The sequence below is a fragment of the Heterodontus francisci genome, chromosome 6, assembly GCF_036365525.1.
Source record: "Heterodontus francisci isolate sHetFra1 chromosome 6, sHetFra1.hap1, whole genome shotgun sequence".
In the NCBI taxonomy this organism is placed as follows: domain Eukaryota; kingdom Metazoa; phylum Chordata; class Chondrichthyes; order Heterodontiformes; family Heterodontidae; genus Heterodontus; species Heterodontus francisci.
The window spans coordinates 11,959,672-11,977,314 of NC_090376.1; the positions used below are offsets into that span (position 1 = coordinate 11,959,672).

The 17,643-nt window shown below is 43.9% G+C and overlaps 1 protein-coding gene across 3 annotated transcripts in view; it reads right to left on the minus strand.

Annotated features, from left to right (window-relative positions):
- Positions 1 to 17,151, minus strand: part of clns1a (chloride channel, nucleotide-sensitive, 1A) — a 31,093-nt gene extending 13,942 nt beyond the window's left edge. The window contains exons 1-4 of one of the 3 annotated variants that reach the window (XM_068033129.1): positions 16,837 to 17,151; positions 7,038 to 7,174; positions 5,722 to 5,841; positions 1,785 to 1,910 (exon numbers count right to left, since the gene is read on the minus strand). In XM_068033129.1, coding sequence (XP_067889230.1) covers positions 1,785 to 1,910; positions 5,722 to 5,841; positions 7,038 to 7,174; positions 16,837 to 16,955 — 502 coding nt within the window. In that variant the 5' untranslated portion in view covers positions 16,956 to 17,151. Of the gene's footprint in view, positions 1 to 1,784; positions 1,911 to 5,721; positions 5,845 to 7,037; positions 7,175 to 16,836 lie in introns of all 3 variants that reach the window. The other 2 variants (XM_068033130.1, XM_068033128.1) reach the window with 2 other exon arrangements.
- Between the last annotated feature and the right edge of the window lie 492 nt (positions 17,152 to 17,643).

The following is a 17,643-nucleotide window of genomic DNA, read 5'->3' on the forward strand; positions in this document are numbered from 1 at the left end:
ACCTCCAAAACGTCATACGGGATTTGTAAACACCTGCATTGCTTAACAATTGGCTACTTTCCTTCCTGTAATATTCAGAACACCACATTCTGGAAAACTGAGGAGATTGTTCGAAGGCTGTGCTCCAATTCAATACTCATTAAGAATGCTGCTCGCATTCACACAGCTGGACCCAAACTGCCAGCAATCTTTCAATACTGGGTTGAGGGAAGGGAGCTAAAGCCAGGCATCCTGTCTGGGGGAAAGAAGAAAAAAAAATCTCCTCAACTGCATAATAATCTGCAGAGTTTGAAAGCAAAGTCAATAGTTCACGACATAATCCACTTGCTCTCAGACAATTGTTTGTTTTGTGCCTTGCAGCTTGTGATTCCTTCCTCAATTGGGTTTTGGCTGAACTCAACCAAAAGTGGATACTCATTATGCTCAAACATCAGACAATTAAAGACCAACAAAAAAGCAACTGTGACTATAAACAGAAACAAGATGGGAAAAAAGACGCAGAGGGTTAAGACACATCGCCCAACAGTTTACAGGTCAACCCTCTCCATGACGGGAGCTTTTTCTCCCCCATCTATGTTTATGCATGCTTATCTTTCACTTTTCAGTGTACCCCTCCAAAACATTAACTTCTGGTTATTCGTTACAGTGTGAGATGTGTATTTCCAGCACTTTCTGCTTCAGTTGAGGAGCTAAGAGGCCAACTGCAGTTATCTCACCATCTCCCTCGCAGAGGTCAGCTAACTCAGCACAGACCAGGCATCTGAATCTGGTACCAGCATGTTCTGAATGACTCAGTACCACGCTAAGAGATACACTTACTCACTGAGGAGGTCCTACTGACCAACTCATCCAAACTTGTAAGCTTTGTCCAAGAGTTATGTCAAGAGTCAATATTCCTCGGAAACTGAACCGGGGACATTCTTCATAATGAAGTGCCCTTGTTCCTACCCACTGCCCATAGCTGGCTGGAATTTCACCAGCAGTCCATGGACAGCACTCTGCTGTAGCCTAAGAGGAGAATAGTCAAGGCCCTGATTGCAGACAAAATAACTTGCATTATATAATGCTTTACAGCCAATAAAATACTTTTGAAGTGTAGTCACTCTTGTCATGTAGGAAACGTGGCAACCAATTTGTGCACAGCAAGCTTCCACAAACAGCAATGTGATGTTGATTGAGGGATAAATATTGGCCAGGACATAGTACTGTAGGATCTTTTAAGTCCACCTGAGGGGGCAGACGGGCCCTCGGTTTCACGTCTCATCCGAAAGACAGCACCTCGAACAGTGGAACACTTTCTCAGTACTGCACTGAAGTCAGCCTAAATCTTTTTGTGCTCAAGTCCTGGAAAGGGACTTGAACCCACCAATCTTATGACGCAGAGGCGAGAGGGCTACTCACTGAGCCATGGCTGACAGTGGCAGAGTGGGCAACCATATGCCGTGAAAGTAACCCAGCCACTCAGTGATGTTCACTGCCCCAATGGACCATGCATTCTAAGCACGTACACTGCATAATGGGACTGTAATGCGGGTCACATTCAATGTCCAAAGTTTAACTGCAGAAGCTTTTAAAAATCTCAGCAAATGAAGGCCCAAACCACAGACTTCAGTAATAAGAGCGCTGACCCATAAAGTTGAGGCAAGACTGTATGATAAGTAGCACCCTCACAGATTTCTGGCCTTTAAGCACAAGAAAATGACGTGTCAGTGCAAATTATAGTTTTTACTTTTTGGTGAGATAGATATAATATATAGAATCTACTTGAAAAAGACTGTACTGACCATGTGCCTCCACATCGTACTCCTCTCCCTCTTCGTCGTCTTCCTCAAAATCATTCTCCGAGTCAGTGTCATCCGGGTCAGGGTGCAGGGCCTGGCAGTCACACATCGCTGTAAACATCGGCTCCACTGCAAAGAACAGTTAAAGAAAGAACTTGCACTTATATAGCGCCTTTCATCATCTCACGACGTCCCAACGTGCTTTACAGCCAATTAATTACTTTTGATGCGTAGTCACTTTTGTAATGCAGGAAATGCGGTAGCTAATTTGCGCACAGCAAGTTCCAGCAACTAGATGACTAGATAATCTGTTTTAGTAATGAGTTTATGGGATAAATGCTCCCCAGCTCGTCTTCAAAATAGTTACATGGGATCATTTATGAGGGAAGATCAGAGTATGGTTTAGTGGCTCATTCAAAATACTGCAATTCCAATAGATTTCCTCAGTGCTGCACTGAAGTGAGAGGTGGGGGGGGGGGTGGTAAAAGAGGTGGTGGCGGTTAGTCATATATATAATAGAATGGGCAGGATGAAATAAAGTTAATCTTTGTGGAGGTGAACCACAAACCTAAAAGCCTCCATGTTAACCAAGTTTTATTTTCCGACAGCCCTGCACACAATTCAATAGTGTTACATAATACATAGTTTTATGACCGACCGCTCCTGTCAAAGCCCCCCAAACAAAATATAACATTCTGATTGTGGTGGGACCAGCGCACTGTTAATTCAATCCCATCACTCCACAGATCGGCTAACATATCATTTAAAACTTTCCAAATTAAGGAAAGACCCAACTAAATTGGGCGGCGCAGTGGTTAGCACCGCAGCCTCACAGCTCCAGCGACCTGGGTTCAATTCTGGGTACTGCCTGTGCGGAGTTTGCAAATTCTCCCTGTGACCGTGTGGGTTTTCGCCGGGTGCTCCGGTTTCCTCCCACAGCCAAAGACTTCCAGGTTGATAGGTAAATTGGCCATTATAAATTGTCCCTAGTATTGGTAGGGAAGGTGGGGATGTGGTAGGGATATGGGATTAGTGTAGGATTAGTATAAATGGGTGGTTGATGGTCGGCACAGACTTGGTGGGCCGAAGGGCCTGTTTCAGTGCTGTATCTCTAAATAAATAAATAAATTGTACCATCTACCCCCAAATGAGGCTAACCAAACCAGATGTCTTTAAATCAATGAATTAACTCTTTAATTAGAAGAACTAAATTCTTAAAAACTATGAAGATATAAACAACATTTAAAAATAGAAAAAACTGAAGTCCGTGAAAATTTACAGTCCAATGTTGCTCAAAGTCCTCACAGGAGGTTGCTCAAAGTCCTCACAGGAGGTTGCTCAAAGTCCTCACAGGAGGTTGCTCAAAGTCCTCACAGGAGGTTGCTCAAAGTCCTCACAGGAGGTTGCTCTCCTCCAGTGAACTTCAAGAGTTAACGACTTGCAAACACTTTCAACAGAATTAATCTGACTTTAGAGTTTTTGAGGGATAAAAGATTGTCACAGTCTAACTTCCCTTCCTTCAGTTTAAATTACCAGAGATCTCGGTCTTGGCTTGACTTTTTCTTCGAATTTTGCGGGATAATAAAACAGACTAAAATCCTATTCCTTCAGTTTAAATGGTTGAGAGTTCTTTTTCAGGTGTCTGAACACCACAGCAGTCTGTGTCCTCTGTCTTCAACTAACAGCCAGTTCAAAACTGAATTGTAACTACTGTATCACATGAGACTCACTCCCAGTGGCTGTTTCTATGGTAACGAGAATGCACCCTTTGAATCGCAGTCTCCAAATGGCTGTTTCTAAGGCAACGGAAATGCATCTTCCTATTACTCCTAGGGCTTGCCGGCTCTTAAAGCAATACTGATCCTCTGCAAACCTTAAAGGCAAACCGTATATTCCGGAAAAAACTGCAGAACCATGACAAAGTTACAGTAGTCTCACAGTTAATCATGCTCTGAGAACAGCAATGACATTCTGTTTTCTCAAACACTACAGAGTAAAATGCCCAACCAACAGACTTGAAAAAGAACAGAATTAACCAGTCTAGAATACTAAGGCAATCTATTGTTCTGGACAATCTGCTGCTCGTAGCTAAACCCCAAGTCAAGCAAATTGGGGCCAGTGGCCACAATCGCAACAAATAGCCAGAGGGCTCCTTCAATTACTGCAAAAGCCACACATTATAATGACACCAGAAATGGGAAAACAGAGTTATGAGGAGGAACTTCAGATACCAGGACACCCCCTCACTCCACTCCAAGAAGCTGTAGCTCAGTGAGTAGCACTCTCGCCTCCAAGGCCAAAGGTTGAGTTCGAGTCCCATTCCAGAGACTCAAGCACATAACCGAGGCTGACAATCCCAGGGCAGTACAGAAGGAGCACTGCACTGTCAGGGATGCTGCATTTTGATGAGACATTAAACAGAGGTACTGTCTGCCCTCTCAGGTGGGCATTGGAGGCAGTACAGAAAAGATTTACCAGACGAATACCTGGAATGGACGGGCTGTCTTACGAGGAAAGAGTGGACAGGCTAGGTTTGAATCCGCTGGAATTTAGAAGAGTAAGAGGCGACTTGATTGAAACACATAAGATCCTGAGGGATCTTGACAGGGTGGATGTGGAAAGGATGTTTCCCCTTGTGGGAGAATCTAGAACCAGGGTCAGTGTTTAAAAATAAGGGGTGACCCAGAGATGAAGAGAAATTTTTTCTCTCAGGGTCATCTTTGGAATTCTCGTCCTCAAAAGGCAGTGGAAGCAGAGTCTTTGAATATTTTTAAGGCAGAGTAGATAGATTCTTGATAAGCAAGGGGGTGGAAGGTTATCGGGGTAGGTGGTAATGTGGAGTAATCAGTTCAGCCATAAACTTATGAATGGCGGAGCAGGCTCGAAGGGCCGAGTGGCCTACTCCTGCTCCTAATTCGTATGTTCGCATGTAAAAGATCCGACACCATTCAAAGAGCAGAGGCATACCCCTGGCTTCCTGCCCAACGTTTATCCCTTAACCAACACCTAAAAACAGACAATCTGGTTATTTAGCTCATTGCTTTTAGTGGCTGCTGCCTTTGCCTGGTTAATGGTAGCGATGACACTTAAAAAGTATTTGGCTGTGAAAAACTCTGGGACAGCTTGAGGATATGAAATGTGATCTGTAAATGCAAATTCTTTGCAATAGACTTTTTTTTAAAGTAGATAAAACTATGCTCACTATTTTCTCTGGTTGAGGAGTCAGTGACAAGGGAACATCAACTTAAAATGGTCGCCCAAGGGAAGGAGAATTAGTAGAAATTTATTTTATGCAGAGGATTGAAGCGCAGAATGCTTTGCCACAGCTACTGGTTAAGACAGATACCGCTACATCATTTAAGGAACAAGGAATAAGCTTTAACTATTTGAAGCAGAGGAATGGGATTGGGGAAGAGAGGATAGCAGAAAAAACAAAAAATTCAATTCATTAAAAATCTGAAACTGAAAGCTGGTTTCATGGCACCATTACTGAAACTATCATTGAACCCACCTGGTTCACTAATGTCCTTTAGAGAAGGAAATTTGCTGCCCTTACCTGGTCTGCCCTACATGTAACTTTTAACTGTCCTCTGAAATGGCCTAGCAAGTCACTTAGATACCTTGTCAAGGGCAATTAAGGCTGGGTATCAAATGATGGCCTTGCCAATGAAGCCCACATCCCATGAAAGAATAAGAGGAGGGATTAATTTACAGTACTCCGGTAAAGAAATGGGCTGAAGATATTTAAAACAGTAAACATGATGAAAAAAGTATATTGAGAAAGGTAATGCGAAGCTAAGGTTTGCCACTACAGTAGGGTGGAGGTGCGGAAGGGCTGGTTCAAACTGAAGAATATTTTGCAGTCATGTCAGGAGCTCTGCTCCACACAGAGTGATGAACACGAGGTACCTGCTAAGATCAAATGCAGACTATTACTCACAGGCTGTTTTATCCACCGGCACAAATCGAACCTCTGTGATTTGATCGGTGTCATCATCATCTTCCTCTGCCTCCTCTCCGTCAGGTGCCTTTTCATCCATATTTGCTTCTTTACATTCCTCTGCTGCGTGCAAACATATTGTTTTTACTTGAGCAGAAATATCATGCAACGACGTAGATAGGCAACCAGGATAGGCAGAAAGGTAGTTAATACTGACAAGTGTGAGGTGATGCATTTTGACAGACAGAATAGGGAGAGGCAATATACTTAATGGCACAGTTCTAAAGGGTGTGCAGGAAGAGGGACCTGGGATTATATGTGCATACATCTTTGAAGGTGGCAGGACATATTAAGAGTGATTAATAAAGCATATGGGATCTTGGGCTTCATAGAGGCATTCAGTACAAAAGCAGGGAAGTTATGCTGAACCTTTATTAAGCTCTGGGTAGGCCCCAAGTGGAGTATTGCGTTCAATTCTGGTCACCACACTTCAGGAAGGACGTTAAGGTTCTTGAGATAGTGCAGAGGAGATTTACAAGAATGGTTCCAGGGATGGAGAACTTTAGTTACAAGGTTAGGTTGGAAAAGTTGGGTTTGTTTTCCTTAGAACAAAGGACATTGAGGGGAGATTTAGTAGAAATGTACAAGATTATGTCAGGCTTAGATAAGTTAGACAAGGAAAAACTGTTCCCATTAACAAATGGTACAAGGACTAGGGGACACAGATAAAATGTTCTGGGCAAAAGATGCAGGGGGAATATGAGGGAACACTTTTTTTTTTAACACAGCAGGTGGTAATGACCTGGAGCTTGCTGTCCACAAGGGTAGTGCAAGCGGAGACAATCAATGATTTCAAGAGAAAGTTGGATGGCCACCTGAGAGAATTAGACTTGCAGGACTACAGGGATTGAGCCGGGGAGTGGGACTGACTGCATTGCTCCATGGAGATCCGGCATGGGCTCGATGGGCTGAATGGCCTCCTTCTGTGCCATAAATGACTATGTTAGGTCACAGATTGGATCCTGCTGGGTAGATGGACTGAAGGCTTCTTCCTGCCTGAAGTACACTATGAATTGTCTGGATAGCAGGGGAAAAGATGATCGGGTTAAGCTGCGATGCTCCCATAGTCTAACAGTCACTGTCAAAACTGTGTGGAAGTCAGCCACTTGGGAGAGGTACTGGAGGGATGCCCCCTAACTCCATAAAAAGTAGTTGCTTCAGAGACAAGGGGAGGAGAGCAAAAACAGGAAGCCACTGCCACACACCTCCCCACCCCCCACAGTTAGAAAAAAGGGAAGGAAAGGCACAAGTCTCACCTCCTAGCTTGGCATTCACCATCACATACAAGTGCTCCTGTGGATAAACAGTGGCATCTCGGGACACAGCATGTAAACTGATGGTCGGATATTCCAAGGAGAATCCCATCCCTGATCCATCAAACCAAGATAGTCGGCTGAAAATCAGAACAAAGAAGAATTTTAAAGTAAGAAATGGCTTGCAAACAATTAAAAAAAGTTCTGAAATATGGTCCTTGTTATTTCTGAAGTTACCCGGTACCACAGATAATCAGTTAAACTACACAGTGAAGTACAGAGGATCTAGCAAAATGCTCAAAGCCAGTGCCAGTCTTTACAGGGATTCAGTAAGTCAAGCTGTATTTTTATTGCGAGGCTATAACCAGTGTTCTTGTCATCATTTTCTCCAGAACTATGAGATCGGAAAATCAATAATCTGTCCTAAAAAGGCAGCTACTCACAAGTTAACACATACAGCACCATACACTGGCGAAACACAATACACACTGCACTGTCGGAGGTGCTTTCAGATGAGATGTTAAACAGAGACCCTATCTGCCCTCTCAGGTTGACGTAAAAGATCCCGTGGAACTATTTCAAAGTGCAGGGAAGTTATCTCCGGTGTTCTAGCCAATATTTATCCCTCAAGCAACATCACAAAAACAGATTATGCTGGGAAACATTGCTGGTTGTGGGAGCTTGCTGTGCGCAAATTGGTTACCACGTTTCCTACATTACAGTGACTACACTCCAAAAGTACTTAATTGGCTGTAAAGCACCTTGAGACATCCAGTGGTCATGAAAGGTGCTGCATAAATGCAAGTTTTTCTATTTACTGGTGATGTTCACACTGTGACATCCAATGCACTCCCCCCACCTTGTACCATTCAAAAAGGGAGAATATAGTACTAAAGGTGGGACAAAAGGATAAAATTATAGCTAGGAGGAAGTTCAACTCAATTTGTAATCATTGACCCTGGACTCCAGTGTAAAAGCAAGAGAAATATCTTAGGACTGTTGAGATAGAATTTTTGTTTTGCTAAGGTAGTAAAACAAGAGACCTCTTGCCTGAACTGGTCAAGATTCATTGCACTGTGTCCTATTCAAACTCATTCTTCCCCAGCCCCGTGAACCCTTACTGCCATTGGTTTTACAATCTACAGCTGTTTGAAACTCAAGCTGGACAATGCATAATCATCACTTCCTGACTTATTCAGTCTTCTCTCCCACCCTTTACAACCTTGTTGGTGTCCTTAATGATACAGCTTTGCCCTTCACCGTGGCTGCTTAACATAATGCTCCTTTTACAGCAGTCCTCGGTGGCATATAGAATGTCCATGCTTTGCTATGAATGCTGATGTTGCAATAGCTTCAGTTTCACTCAGTCAAATGGCGCTATTAATTTCTATCCATTGGTGCAAGGGTGCAAGACTTTCAGTCCTCTTTTGATAAAGTAGTTGCAACCTTTCCCACATTAGGACATGAAGAATTTGAAGTTACAGAAGAGATTTACTAGAATGGTTCTAGAGATGAGAGATTACAGTTGTGGGGATAGACTGGAGAAGCTGGGGCTCTCCTTAAAGCAGAGGAGGCTAAGAGGAGATTTGATACAAGTGTTTAAAATCATGAAGGGTTTCAATAGAGTAAATAAAGAGAAATTGTTTCCAATGGCTGAAGGGTTGATAACCAGAGGGCTCAGATTTAAAGTGACTGGCAAAAGAACCAGACGCGACATCAGGAAAGACGTTTTCACATGACGAATGCTTATGATTTGGAATACACTCTCTGATAGGCTGGTGGATACAGATTCAATCAGAGCCTTCAAAAGGAAATTGGATAAATACTTGGAGAAAAAAAATTGCACAGATACAGGGGTAAGAATGAGTGGAAACTAATTCAATTCCTCTTCGAAAGAGCTGGCGCAAACTCAATGGGCTGAATAGCCTCCTTCTGTGCTGTACTGTTCTGTGATAGAATAAGGGTAAAAATGTTGTTGTGTAAAGTGTGAAAACGTTTTTCTGTCCAGAATCACCAACAAAAAAGTAGGATCAGGTAGCTGACACCAGACACCATCCCTTGTGTAACACCTCATGGACTTTGTTCAACCTAGCTGAGCTGCCTTGGTTGCTCAGGGGGTAAATGCTATGAGTTATGCAGAGCCCCAGTTTTGATTCCTGGTCAGTTGCTCAGTAGCTGACCTCAGCTGGGGTAACAGTCAGGCTTGCTGCAACTGCACAGAGAAAGAGGAGAAAAGAAAAATCAGTCCAGGTTCCTGCCGACAGCTGTCCAGTTGGCTAAGTATATATAACTTTTCACTGGTCTAATGAAAAAGCCCTGTTGCAAAGTAAATGAACAACAGCAAGATTACAATCTGCCCACCATATCAACTTGTGGTCTCCGAAACACAAGACTTTCAAACCCTGGGGGCCTCTCAGAAAGGAGTACTAAAACTGATGTTTAACTTCAGGAAAATGTGTAAGAAAGATGGAGAAACTTGGGCTTTTCAGTCTTAAAAGGTAACATACAACACTAAATGGCAAATTATTTGAAACTAAACTATGACGGCCAGACAAGTAGATACAGGTACAAACAGGTAAAATGTCAGAAGTTGTTTACATGAAGAATGATCAGCACAAGGAATGTGTCCCTCAGGTGGAACAGTGGAAACAAAAGCTTGGAATAATTTAACAGCTGGGTATTACAATGAGCCATGGGGCTTTCTGGATGAACGCACTTAGTGACCTTCTCTTTATATTGCTTGGACTCTTGTAAGGCGACAGCCGCGGCTCAGTGGCAGCATTTGCGCCTCGAGTCAGAAGGTGGCGGCTTCAGACTCACCCGAGACCCAAAAATCCAGGTGGACAGTATTGACGGAGTGCTGCATTGTCAGATGCATTGTCTTTCGAATGAGACATTAAAACAAGGCTTCGTCTGCCCTTTCAAGTAAACTGTTTTCGAAGAAGGGCAGGGGAGTTCACCCTAGTGTTCTTGCCAGTTCAGCCCTCAGTCAACATTAAAATAGATTATCTGGGTCATTATCACTTTACAGTTTTTAGAAGCTTGATGTGTGCGAATTGGCTGTTGCGTTTCCTACACACTTCACTAGTGACCACACTTCAAAGTACTTCATTGGCTGTAGAGCACATTTGGGACGCCCTGGAGTTGTGAAAGGCGCTGTAAGTTCTTCATTTCTTGGCTGAATTTTCCCAAATTATAGCTATTTTCGCCAAACACCTTCAACAACCTGTCTGTTCAATATGATCAATATTAGTGTTCCAGTTGCTGCTTCTGTGTTTGGGACAAGTACATTCAGAACAATCTCAATCAAATTCCGAGTGGACATGCACCCAGAGGACAAAAGTAGCTCTCAATTCAGTGCTGAGTGGCATTCCTCACTTGGAGAAGTGGTAATGCAGGAGCTGAGAATATACAGAAGGACTTTATTCTGCACCTCACACACTTTATAAATCAAGGTTCACCCTGGGTGGAGAGGCAAACATATACTGCTCACATCATGGCATTTAGTGTCATGATTGTCATTTTGCGTCTAACTCTGGGCGCACTGACCCTTTAGCCAACTTGTAACGACCAATGTATTATTGGCATTAGCGCCAGAACTTTGCACTGACATTAAGTAAGGTTGACAGCCAAACTGGCAGGGTTACACACAGCACATTCACTGCTTCTGTATAATTCTCTGCTTTTCAATACTAAACTAGGCATATTCAGCACAATGGGAACTGGCACATTGACTGACCTGATTCAGGAATTTAAAGTGGAGTATCTGCATGTTTACACGTAACCTGCGCTTGATGTTGGCACTAGTTACCTTGAATAAATTGTCTTTCATTCCTCAGCGTGACCATCCTTCACCTTGATCAATGAAAACATTCACCAAAGTGTAAGAAAAAAAATATGTAAAAAGCAACTGTTTATTTAAAAGCAAAGCTGGCATTCAGCTGTGCTAGAGCAGCATGCAGTACAAAAGATGCAGAATTATTCCCACACAGGCTGGGATGAAAGACAAAGCCTTGGCTATGGGGTAGGTCCTGGGTATTCAGAGAAAAAAAAAATCACCAAATGATGTGGAGAAAACTTGGTCTGAATTTAAATGATACAACTAAAGTGGAGCATGGTCAGTCACTGGGTCCCAGTTGAAAGTATAACCCAATAGAGTATCGGGTGGCAGTAAAAAGGAATGCTCTTTTCCAATCTAATGTAACCTTCCCCGAATCTAGGGAATTTTGGAAAATTAAAACTAACGCATCAACTATCTCACTAACCACTTCTTTTAACACCCTAGGATGAAGTTCATCAGGACCCGGGGACTTGTCAGCCCACAGCCCCAACAATTTGTTCAGTACCACTTCCCTGGTGATTGTAATTTTCTTGAGTTCCTCACTCCCTTCCATTTCCTGACTTACAGCTATTTCTGGAATGTTACTTGTACCCTCTATAGTGAAGACCGATGCAAAATATCTGTTAAATTCATCTGCCATCTCCTTATATATCCATTAATTCCCCAGACTCACTTTCTATAGGACTAACGCTCACTTTGTTAACTCTTTTTTTTTAGATTAGAGATACAGCACTGAAACAGGCCCTTCGGCCCACCGAGTCTGTGCCGAACATCAACCACTCATTTATACTAATCCTACACTAATCCCATATTCCTACCAAACATCCCCACCTGTCCCTACATTTCCCTACCACCTACCTATACTAGTGACAATTTATAATGGCCAATTTACCTATCAACCTGCAAGTCTTTTGGCTTGTGGGAGGAAACCGGAGCACCCGGAGAAAACCCACGCAGACACAGGGAGAACTTGCAAACTCCACACAGGCAGTACCCGGAGTCGAACCCGGACCCCTGGAGCTGTGAGGCTGCGGTGCTAACCACTGCGCCACTATGCTGCCCTCTTGTGTATCTATAGAAACTCTTACTGTCTGTCTGTATATTTTTAGATAGCTTTCTCTCATACTCTAATTTTACCTTCCTTATCAATCTTATATTCATACTTTGCTGTTTTTTATATTCTGTCCAATCTTCTTACCTGCCACCTATCTTTGCATAAATATATGCTTTTTCTTTAAGTTTGATACTATCTTTAACTTTTTTAGTTAAGCAAAGATGGCAGGTTACCCCCCCTTAGAATTTTTCTGTCTCGTTGGAATGTATCTATTCTGTGTATTCTGAAAGCCATTAAATACATCCCAAATTCAAGCCTGATTCGTGAATTAACTTATCAAAGCCAGGATGGTGGTGCCCCGGGATAGGAGGGAGGGTTAAAGAAAATATACCGCGATTCTTGTCTGCTATCCAATAGCGCCAACTGGAATGGGATCGCGTGTGGGCAAGGATGAGGTTTGGTGAAATAGTCTGCTAATTCACACTGCCTGGGCCTACACAGGAGAGGTGCTGGGGGCAGCTAGTATTGATGGACCTACGACACAAGGATAGAAAACAGGTCTGAGGACACGGCAGACTGTAGGGAACTCTTGCAGATTGCACACCAGCATTCTGAGGATCTTTACCGGAGTTACATCAACTGTGAGCTGCATTAGGCTATGAATAGCAGAAATGTGAATCCAGCTTTCAGACCAAACAAACATCCCTCTTTCACACAAGAGCTATTGTTAACAAACTATACAGTCAGCACGGATTCCAAGAGCAAGGCACCATCCCACTCCCCGGTTTCATTGAAAATGGGCTGATCAAAGATCTCTGCCTCTGGCAACAAGCTGCTGAAAACAGTTATGCATGCAGTGCATATGCTGGGAGCTGGGATACGGCAAATGGCACAGTTGAACACAAAGCACTGGCTTCAGAAGGGACTCAGATAAAAACTCCCATTCAGACAAGCTTGGTCAAGCAGCAGGCTGCTATTCCTATACTAGCTGTGCAGAGTCAAGTGCCTGATCCATCAAGGAAAAAAAGTGAAGGATGAAAATATATAGATAAAATATCTGTTGCTCATCTGTGGTGATTTGCACAAGGACTGAATACCAAGTGTTGTTTTCAGGTGAAATGGTGCTTGGCAAGCAGGAATAATTTAACCAGGGCAGACAAGACATAAATTTTGTCTGGATTTTAAAGCCATACTTTCGGCCCTTATTTTATATAAAAACTTTGATTTGAAATCATTATTGTAGTTAAATTCCAAGCCAAATAGGAAAGCTGAGTTCACCAGAATGATAGAGGCTAAAAGAATTAAATTATGAGAACAGGTTGCATAGACTAGCCTTGTATTCTCAAACACAGATTAAGGGGTTATCTAACAGAGCTGTTTAAGATGATAGATACTGTTTTACCTAATGGGGGAGTCCAGAACAAGGGGGCATAACATTAAAATTAGAGCTAGGTTGTTCAGGGGCAATGTCAAGAAGCACTTCTTCACACAATGGATAGTGAAAATATGGAACGTTCTCCCCCACAAAGCTCTTAAGGTTGGGGGTCAATTGAAAATTTCAAAACTGAGATTGATAGAATTTTGTTAGGCAAGGGTATGAAGCGTTATAGAATCAAAGTAGATGGATGGAGTTAAGATTCAGATCATCCATATGTTTTAATTGTATGGCGGGCGGAACAAGCTCCAGAGGCTGAATGGTTTACTCCTGTTCCTATGTTCCAACCAATTCTAAAACATAAGAATTTCTCCACAGTACAGGCTGAGGAGTTGAGAGACTCGAAGCTGAGGCACCAAAGTACCACTGTTATTAGGAAGGTGACCAGTTTACACAGGCAATTTCCATTATAAATGTGGACAGCAATTTAAAGCTGACAGTTTGACAAAAACTTGACAAGAAAGACATAACAGGATGCGAGTGTAGATTTTTACTATCATACTCGCAGAGAGCTGCAAATTATTTGCAGTCAAATTTGTACCTTTATTGCAACAGCGGTGCTGTAAATACATGATTTCTAGCTATTCTTTCACCAAAGACTTTAACAGAATCAAAACTTCTCATTCTGGAAAAAGCTACATAAAGCCGTCCATGTGCAAAAACAGGCCTCGGAATATAAATACAAATTTTATCAAGAGCTTGGCCTTGTGGCTTGTTTATAGTCAAGTTTTCATCTGATGGGCTCAATATTATTTGAGGAATAGGCACTCTACTTCCTTGAAATCTGCCTGTTATAATTTCAGCATCCATCATTGAAGAAAATAGCTTCCTAACTACCAATCTTGTTCCATGACAAAGTCCTTGTTTAGGATTCAGGTTCCGTAGCAACATTATAACTGCTCCTTTCTTCAGTCTAAGTTTGTGCAGTGGCATGCCCATTGGAGTTAGACTGTGTAGAAACTCTGGCAGGTAAAGACTATAGTTTACAGAAGCGATGCTGATGTATTCTTTTAATTCACCTGACAGCTTTTCTAAAACCTGTTCATTCAAATCTAGCAAATTTTCACGTTTAGCACAAATAGCTTTCAAATACTAAGTCATATCAAATAATTACTTCCATCATTTTGCTGCACTAAACAATTCCATCATCTCTGCCACCCCTCCCATGCCATCCCTCATAGAAATAATCACTCCAGCCAGAGTAGCTGTTGTTCAGCTCCCCGAACCACTGCTGTTTTGTACAGGGCTTTGGTGAGACTGCACCTGGAATACTGGGTTCAGTTTTGGTCTCCACATTTAAGAAAGGATATACTTGCACTGGAGGCAGTGCAGCAAAGATTTACTAAATTGGTCCCTGGGATGAGGGCCTATATTCTCTGGAGTTTCGAAGAATGAGAGGCGATCTAATTCAGACATACAAGATTCTGAAAGGGCTTGATAGGGTCGAAGCTGAAAGATTGTTCCTGCTGGTCAGGGAATCTAGAACACATGGACACAGTCTCAGGATAAGTGGCCAATCATTCAGAACTGCGATGGGAAATTACTACACTCAAAGGGTTGTGAATCTTCGGAATTCTCCACCCCAGAGGGTTGTGGATGCTCCATCATTGAATACATTTAAGGCTGGGATAGATGGATTTTTGGCTCGCAGGGAATCAAGGGATATGGGGAGTGGGCAGGAAAGTGGAATTGAAGCCCAACATCAGCCATGAATGTACTGAATGGCGGAGCAGGCTCGATGGGTCATATGGTCTACTTCTGCTCCTATTCCTTGTGTTCTTGCATTTTTGTTCTCTACCAACCCCCTCCTGACACCACCGCCGCCAACCGTTAGTAGCTGCGGGTACATTACACACCCCACGTGCCTCTGCATGTTCCAGGCACTGCCCAGCAGATAAACACACCAACAGTGCCTCCCTTAAACTGACCAATCAAAACAATGTGAACAAACAAAAGCTACTATAGATGTTGATGAGACGATTAAGGCGGGAGGTCATGAAATGCACTACCTAAATTCAATTTCTTTCCTTCTTTAAAATATGCAAAGCCGCAAGAAATGAATGTGATAGTGCAGCAGTTTTCTTGCTTAACTGAATCCAGAGACTGGCTCCATAGCAGTCTGAGAATTTAAATTCGCTTTTAAAAAGTTGCAAGAGCTGGTATCAGTAAAAACGATGGTGAAGCTGTTGGATTGTCGTAAAAACCCAACTAGTTCATTAATGTTCTTTGGGGAAGGAAACCTGCCATCCTTGCTATTTTTTAATTTTGTTCGGGATGTGGGCATCACAGACTATGCTGGCATTTATTGTCCATCCCTAACTGCCCTTGAGAAGGTGGTGGTGAACTGCCTTCTTGAACCACTGCAGTCCTTGTGGTGTAGCTACACCCACAGTGCTGTTAGGAAGGGAGTTCCAGGATTTTGACCCAATGACAGTGAAGGAATGGTGATATATATTTTTATTTATTTATTTAGAGATACAGCACTGAAACAGGCCCGTCGGCCCACCGAGTCTGTGCCGACCATCAACCACCCATTTATACTAATCCTACACTAATTCCATATTCCTACCACATCCCTACCTGTCCCTATATTTCCCTACCACCTACCTATACTAGGGGCAATTTATAACGGCCAATTTACCTATCAACTGCAAGTCTTTGGCATGTGGGAGGAAACCGGAGCACCGGGAGGAAACCCACGCAGACACAGGGAGAACTTGCAAACTCCACACAGGCAGTACCCAGAATTGAACCCGGGTCGCTGTGAGGCTGCGGTGCTAACCACTGCGCCGCCCAAAAGTTCTAAGTCACGATGGTATGTGGCTTGGAAGGGAACTTGCAGGTCAACGTATATCTGGTCTATATTACACTCCAGACCCACACCAACATGCTCAGCAATTAACACTCTGAAACAGCCTGGCAAGAGGCAAAAACAGGACCAGCGCCATTCTCAAGATGATGAATCAAGGTCAGCCCTTCCCGCATACCACGAATAAATATTAAAAACAATGCTCACATCAAACTTTTTAACCCATGTTTAATCTAGAACCAAAACATGAATCTCATTCTGTCCAAAGCATCTCAGTCCACTGAGCCCTCTTTCTCCAGTAACCTCCCCCACTCCCTCTCCTCTGAACCTCTCTCGTCTCCAATCTCTTTGAACTTCCCACTGTGGCCACCTACCTGCCACCCCTGCTTTTTGGCCCCATCCCTTCCTTGCTTGCAGTCCCCTCAGTGCCCTGCCTCACTGCCACCCCATTTCAGCCTTTTTTCCTCCGCCCTTTCGCTCCCCAAACCGTTACCTGTCTCCCTCCTCCTCACTCTACGACTCTCCCCTTCTCTTTCCCTCCTTCCTCTCCCCCTTCTTTCTCCCTCCTTCTCACTTCTCTCTCCCTCCCTCGCCCCTCTCTCCTTCCCCGCATTTATCACCCACTCCCCCCCTGTATTTCCAACCTCCCCTCCCCACTCTCACCTTTCGGCGATGTACAAGGTGCCGGTGCCCAGGCCCTTGCCGTCCAGAACCGCCGCGATCTCGGGCTGCAGGAGCCGGACTCCCTCGGCCGGGGGCGGGAAACACCTCAGGAAAACCATGGGGCAGACAGTGGCAGCGCCTGGACACCCTCCCCGCCGGACCTCAGCCTCCTCACCGTAGGAACAGACACTCCAGTTGCGGGCCCAATGCTCCGACTCTCTCCCCTCTCCCTCAGCCTGAACGCTCCATGCGGCTCCCGCCCGGATACCGTCACCAAACACCCGCTTCCGGCCGCTACCAGCGCCCGGGAGCAGTCCAATGGCGCAATTACAGTAACACGGCGCCACTGGCGCCCGGGAGGAGTCATTACCACACCGTCCAATGACGCAATTACAGTAAAACAGCGCCGCCAGCGTCCGGGAGGGGTCATTCCAAAGCAATCCAATGGCGCAATTACAGTAAAACAGCGCCGCCAGCGTCCGGGAGGGGTCATTCCAAAGCAATCCAATGGCGCAATTACAGTAAAACAGCGCCGCCAGCGTCCGGGAGGGGTCATTCCAAAGCAATCCAATGGCGCAATTACAGTAAAACAGCGCCGCCAGCGCCCGCAAAGAATCAATACAACATATCGTAATTGCCGCAGTTACAGTAATATAGCACCGCCAGTGTCCGGGAGGAGTCATTACAACACAATGCCTTTGGTGCAATTACAGAAATACAGTACCTGTGGAGGCCGAGAGGGATCATTACAACTCATCACCATTGGTGCAATTACAGCAATACAGCACAGCCAGCGACCGGTAGGAG